The sequence below is a fragment of the Phalaenopsis equestris genome, unplaced genomic scaffold (assembly GCF_001263595.1).
Source record: "Phalaenopsis equestris unplaced genomic scaffold, ASM126359v1 Scaffold000339, whole genome shotgun sequence".
NCBI lineage: Eukaryota > Viridiplantae > Streptophyta > Magnoliopsida > Asparagales > Orchidaceae > Phalaenopsis > Phalaenopsis equestris.
In genome coordinates, this window is record NW_018164781.1 from 231,514 (window position 1) to 237,835 (window position 6,322).

At 34.0% G+C, this 6,322-nt stretch overlaps 1 protein-coding gene across 1 annotated transcript; it reads right to left on the reverse strand.

Moving 5' to 3' along the window:
• Nucleotides 1-906: 906 nt before the first annotated feature.
• LOC110025873 (aluminum-activated malate transporter 10-like) lies at nt 907-4,466 on the reverse strand. Its single transcript, XM_020726555.1, has 6 exons — nt 4,136-4,466; nt 3,728-3,868; nt 2,633-2,905; nt 2,421-2,536; nt 1,646-1,789; nt 907-1,575 (listed from the first exon to the last, which is right to left on the reverse strand). The coding sequence occupies exons 1-6, from the start codon at nt 4,464-4,466 to the stop codon at nt 1,144-1,146; spliced, it is 1,437 nt and encodes a 478-aa protein (XP_020582214.1). The 3' UTR covers nt 907-1,143.
• Between the last annotated feature and the right edge of the window lie 1,856 nt (nt 4,467-6,322).

The window sequence follows — 6,322 nt, forward strand, 5'->3', positions numbered from 1 at the left end:
AATCTGTAACCGAGTTATTTAGAAGGCCGAGCGTGCATCAGGTGCATGAGTATTTATGAAATGAAATAATGCTTATCATTTTGATGTGTTGTAGCTGATTGGTTTACAATTTGGTGTGCTTATTTTATAATTTATTATCTTGTAGCTATTTGTTATGTTATAACTCATGGACTGCAGTCTTATATACATCTTATAATATGTTGCATTATATATATTGTAATTCCACTCTATTATATAAATCATATAGTCTATGCATTATGCTATTGTCTTTTATAAGTAAACTCAGTTTGAATCCTATTCGATTCCTATTGAACCTTGTTCGGATGAGATTCAAATCTTATTAAATCATTGTTTGCAGCTTTTTCAGACAAAATTCGAATTTCTTAGGATATGATTTCAACCTTATTCAAATCGATATCGTTCATAACGGATTTTAAACAAGTAACTACAATCAAAAGGGATGATAAGTTGATCCAAAAAAAAAGGAATTCTCTACATAATTTCCTAGGAAAATAAATAAATAAGTTTATCCAATTATGATTAAGTTATGACTATTTTGGGGAATATAAAATCAGATTTCTCCTCTTTTCATTTTGTTCGGCTTGAATCACTGATTAACTTGCCTTTATAATGATAAAAAAATGGTAGAGGCCACTAAAATAGCCTTAAACTTTTATAAAAAAAAAAATGCAAAAGCCTTAGAATTGCATCCATCCACTGACAACTGCAGAAGAGACCTTGCCAATAGTATCCCTAGGATCAGCCTTGGAAGTTACAAAAAGCCCCCAAATAGCTGACTCAATAATTAGACAGAAACCAGCATTCAACTGACTTTAGTACCACTAAAAGAAAAAGGCAAAATACAAAGTAAAAGGTGAAACTTATCATAGTTCAAATTTCCATGTTATCATTTCAGCACAAATATTTTTGGATTTCTACCATAAATCGTCACATTTGTATCACTAGCTTATAGGAAATAGCATAGAGCAACAAGATCTATCTTAATTTGAAACAGATATAACAACCAACCAAACCATGTATTGTACATATAACTCTTCACCAAAATGAATGTTGAGAAACATACTGCATACAGAATCATCACTGAGTCACCAAACAATTCATTTCGCACAAAACTCTACAAACTTAAACTCGTAGAATGTCGCTTTCCTGCCCGTTCAATCCAGCAGTAAGCTTATTGGTTCGCCGTTCATCTTCAAATGACTGGAACGATGCCATCTCTGCCAAGTCCTCAACCATGTCCGCAACTCCTTCAATTCTCAATGCTATTTCATTGAGCAACGAGGCCACCGTGATTTCCGTCATCACTTCCATGAGCGGAACAGTTGATACAGCTGCTTTTGGCTCCACATCTTCCGGCGGGGGAGTACTTAAGATACTTTGCATCTTCTCCGCAGCATCATTCATCTGTTCTATCAGAACCTCAATGTTGGCAGACCTCTTCATGGACTCAATGGAGCTAGCCAGTTCTCTTAAAACATTAGAGGATTCCAATCCTAGCTTTAGGCAGGCATGGCTTATATGCTTCTTTAAATGATCCGGTGCTAGCTGTTGATTCTGTAAAACAAAATACTTTGGTTAACGAATCAAAGTTTAATTTATGAGTGATTAAATCATGTTTTGATACCTGGTTTTCTGAAATAATACAAGCATTTAGTGTCTCTATGCAGTAAGCGCAGTGGCGCATTGCTGTGCCAACTCTTAGGTATTGGCCCCATGGGTACTGGTAGCTAAATCTGCCATGCACTGGTTCCCATTTAGCTAAGTTTGCCTGTGATTCCAAACACAATAATCACAAATTTGAGAAGGGGTGATGAAACTGAGTTCTAAATTTAAGCATAATTAGATTAAGAAAAGAACTGAATTGGTCTCCTAACTGTTGCCAAATTGTATAAAATATTTCCCTGGACTCTTAAAATTGAAGTCAAAATTGTGTCACTAGTGCAAGTAGTGGAAATTGATGTTAAAGTTGATAGATGGGGTTACAAATAATTGTATTCTAGGAATTTAAATTTTTAACTTTTTTGCAAAGTCCAGTAAATGAACATACTTTTTAGTTTGGAATATTTTGTAGAAAATGTAGCAACAATAATGACTGAAATTTATGAATTTAGTGTGTATTAATTTCATCCATATATTACATCCCAAACAAGATAAGCAAGAAATTAGATTTTTTTCAAAAAAAATTAAGATATAATATTTTAAAATACCAATATTTTAATCCATTAATCTTTTTTCTATTTCTTTTAACAATATCATTGTGGCTCCTATTTTAAAAGTCCAATTACAAAATCAGATCTTTTATGTGGTCTGGGATTGAAATGATCACCTACAAGTGATGGGGAAACCATTTTGATTATTTTCTCTAATTAAATAATACGAGTTGTTTATCAGCATTTTACCAGTGTTTCTTCAGTTGCCTTTGAGTTAAGAACACATTTGTACCCTCTAGAATTCTGCATAGAAACTTCATTGCCATTCCCCTTGTCACCTTCCCTGAAGTACTCTGCCACACTTTCTGTAATTTCATGTTGTGATGCTTCAGCGATAATATGTTAATTATATCATTTTTTCTTACATAAATCAAGAGAAAAAATGAATTATTATATAATACCCTCTAATGAATCAGCAAGTTTTCTCATGTTTTGTATCATGAGCTGGTGAAGCTCCTCCCCAGCCCAAACCGGACAAACCAAAATGCAGACCAGAAGACAGATTGAGATTCCAATGGCTACAGTTGCCAGCCGTTCCTGTGCCAGTTCGAGCAGTCTTTCAACACGGTAGCCAGACACGGCAATGAAGTTGAAGGTTAGGATAAAGATCAACATGCCGTAATCGAACCGAGCTTTTACGGCAGGAACAAAACGAACAAAGGTTGCTACTGAAGCTGCAAAAAAAGGTGAGTTCAAAGCATAAGATCATTGGTACTGTCTTAGAGCTTGGGGCCCTTTGAGATAACTTTTTTTTAATCTTTTAATACTTGTTTTTAATTTTTTCTTTTGTTTTGTTTAATTTTCTCAGGTATGGTTGCTTTTAAGAAAAATTACATTTATGCCACTCAGTTGTTATGCATTTACATATGTAATACCTCGACTGTTAGGTAAATATCTTCTTACCCTTGTGAGAAAGGGTGTATTTCAGTTTTTAAATGTTAAAATAGTGGCATTTCTGATGTGATATGAAAAGTTTTGGGTGGTACAAATGTAAAATGCAAAATTTAGGTTTTAGATATGTAAATATATTAGAATTGGATGGTATGTATGTAAATGCCCTTTTTGAAAACACTTAAAACACCTTGATGTTATTAATTTTAATTTAGAAACAAGAAATAAATTATGTAAGATAATATACTAAACAAAAACGTTCCTAAAAACAAAAGGAAAAAAATAAGAAAAAAAATCAAAAACAAAGGGTAGTTTACATACATACCATACAATTCTTTTGTATGTATATATCTAACTCCCAAAGTTTGATATTTACACTTACAATACCTTGATGCATAAACCAATGAATTAAAATGTGTATTTCACTTTTAAAAAGATAGTGATGATGATATTTTGATGCTATGCTAAAGATTTAAGTGATATATTGCAAATATGAAGCTTTAGGTGTTGGATATGTAAATACATAAGAATTGCGTGTTATGATTGATCCCAAAGAGGCTCTTAGTAATCTCCAAATTATGTCTCTACTTCATAGATTTACATACAAATAATGAAGGCCGAGGCGCCGACGATTATATGCTCGGATGTTTTGGTTGATTTGCTTGCGAGCCAGTGGATGCCTATTGCAACCATTCCTGCACTAAGAGTCGCCATTACTCTGTTCAACCCTTTGTAGAGTGTGCCTCCTGCAACAAATTATGAGAAGGGTAAGATACTTAGAATGCATATTCCAACATATATAATGACAAAAGGGTCAAAAACGGTCCGCTAACTCTTGGTAATCATTTTAGTCTCAGAGTTTATAAAATTGTCAAATTTCTCCGTAGACTTGTTTTATAAGGGGGCATATTTTAGCTCATTTTAAAACAGTTATAGACTCTGGGACTAGAATGATGTAAATAGTCAAGAATGTAGTGACACTTTACTTTATATATAATCATTCAAAAACTTACCAACTGTGAATTCAAAGATGACAACGATGGTCATGATTGCCCACATGGCAGTTCCTCCAACACCTTGGTACAATGGCCTTGAATAGTAGAAGATGGAGACAAGGGTGAGGGCGACGCCAACCTTGATGCAGTGAACGAGTTTTCGAGGATCGTCGGCCCCCATTTTCCATGCATTTTTCAGGAATCTCGACGATGATTGTATACTCGAGCTTAGCTTATCAGTCAATTCTGGCTCTGCTACCTGTGCTGATGGCTTATGAGGTACTGTGATTCTCCATTCTAGCTTTCCTGATTCTTCTTTATTGTTGTTCGTTATTGCCTTCTGCGACATCCTGGCTTGTTGGTGTTCTGGATTTTTGAATTTTAGGTTCAACGGTTGGATTTTTATAACTGGAGGAAGTTTACTACTGCTATTAATTTAGAGATTTAAGGAGGAATTAGTGGTGATGACCGAACTTCTTTAAAGGTGTCAACTTTTTTATAGCAAAAATGATCCACGTAGGGAAACAAAATGGTAATCTTTTCAACCTTCTGACTTTTGATAAAGTGGCCTGTTGTAGATAAACCTTTTTTTATTAAGGAAGATTTACATACATACCATTCATTTCCTGCATATTTACATATCTAAGGCCAAAACTTCAACTTTACGCACACACATATTTATATATATGCCATCTTACCTATACATGAAAAGATCTATTTCAATTTTTAAAACTTGAAATAGTAATATTTTTATGTGATATGAAATATTGGGGCGGTAGAAACGTTAAGAACAAAGTTTAAGGGTTAGATTTGTAAATACATGGGAATTGGGTGGTTTGAGCACAAATTTTCAATTTTGAATTTTGATAGGATTAGCTGTTCATGTCTAACCTTAATTTGCCATGCTGATACTTGAGAGCTGCTTGTATTGATTAAAAAAAAATTGATGAAATATGTAAATTTAATTGGTTTCAAACTCTAAAAAAAAACTTTTTTATGTGATTTTATATTCTCACTCCTAATAAATGAAAAATAAAATTTCCATTTGTAAAATATAAAATTTTCATTTATAAATAATGACATGGTCAGCCAACATACCTAATTTTGGATCCTTCTAAACCAAACTCTTATCCAGGTGATAGCCAAAAGCATACTCTGGTGCATAGAAAAAAAAACAAAGTAAAAATTCATGAAAGCAAAAAAAATATATATTTTTTCACTAATCTTAAAGAAAACCAAGGGCCCCTGAACCAATCTCTTGCCTTGCCATACACATCTGGTTGAATGATAAAATTTTATCCCCCTATCAAATTGATAAACAGTACCTTTGATGATTTAAATTAGATTATATTATTCCTCCACTAAGGTTGATATTTTTTTCCCTCTTGATTGAGCATAGTTTAGGTAAAGGCACAACATGCATAAGAAGAAAATTTAGAAAAAATTATCCATGCCTTATATTTTATTTTCTGTCATGTAAAGTGGAGAATTAATCATAATTAATTAATTGAATTTGTACTTATGATGCATGAGACGGAACCGCACTTATCTATAAGATTTTAGTAGAATCATTTAAAAACTTGTTATTATATTGTTTTACTTTGAAGGTTGGGCTCTCGTATCAGTGCAGGAGCGTGGATTGGACCACGCCGTCCAATCCACGCCGTTGTCTGCACCTACGGATGTCTGCACCTAATATTTCATCTTAGTGCAGACCATCACTTATGCTTCAAACCTTACAATATTGCAAACTTTCTTTCTTCTATGATAAATATAAAGCAAGTGACATAAGCTCCAACAACAAAACATTGGTGAAGGAAATTTAAATTTTTAGGTAGGGTTGGAAGTGGGTGGGTTGGGTTTGAAACGGGGGCTAGGGGCTGAACTAGCCCAACTAGTTCAACAAGAAGGTTGCCGGTCTAACTAGGGGGCTGATCCGACCGATGCTATTTAAATTTGGATTTCCATCCAAGGAGAGAGGGGTTTCCCCCTCCTAGTTATCTTTTATTATAAATATTTTATTTTTTCTATTTAGGGTTTAGTTTTTCTTGTTTTCAGAACTCTTCATACCAACGTTTCTCTCTAGTTAGGGCTGTATTTGAGGGCAGGTTGTACTCCGACTGTATCCTGCTCTAAAGTGGTAACTATCTCCACATAATCCTTAGCCTATTCTCCTCCCCGACTTCCTACCAACGTTCCTGCACC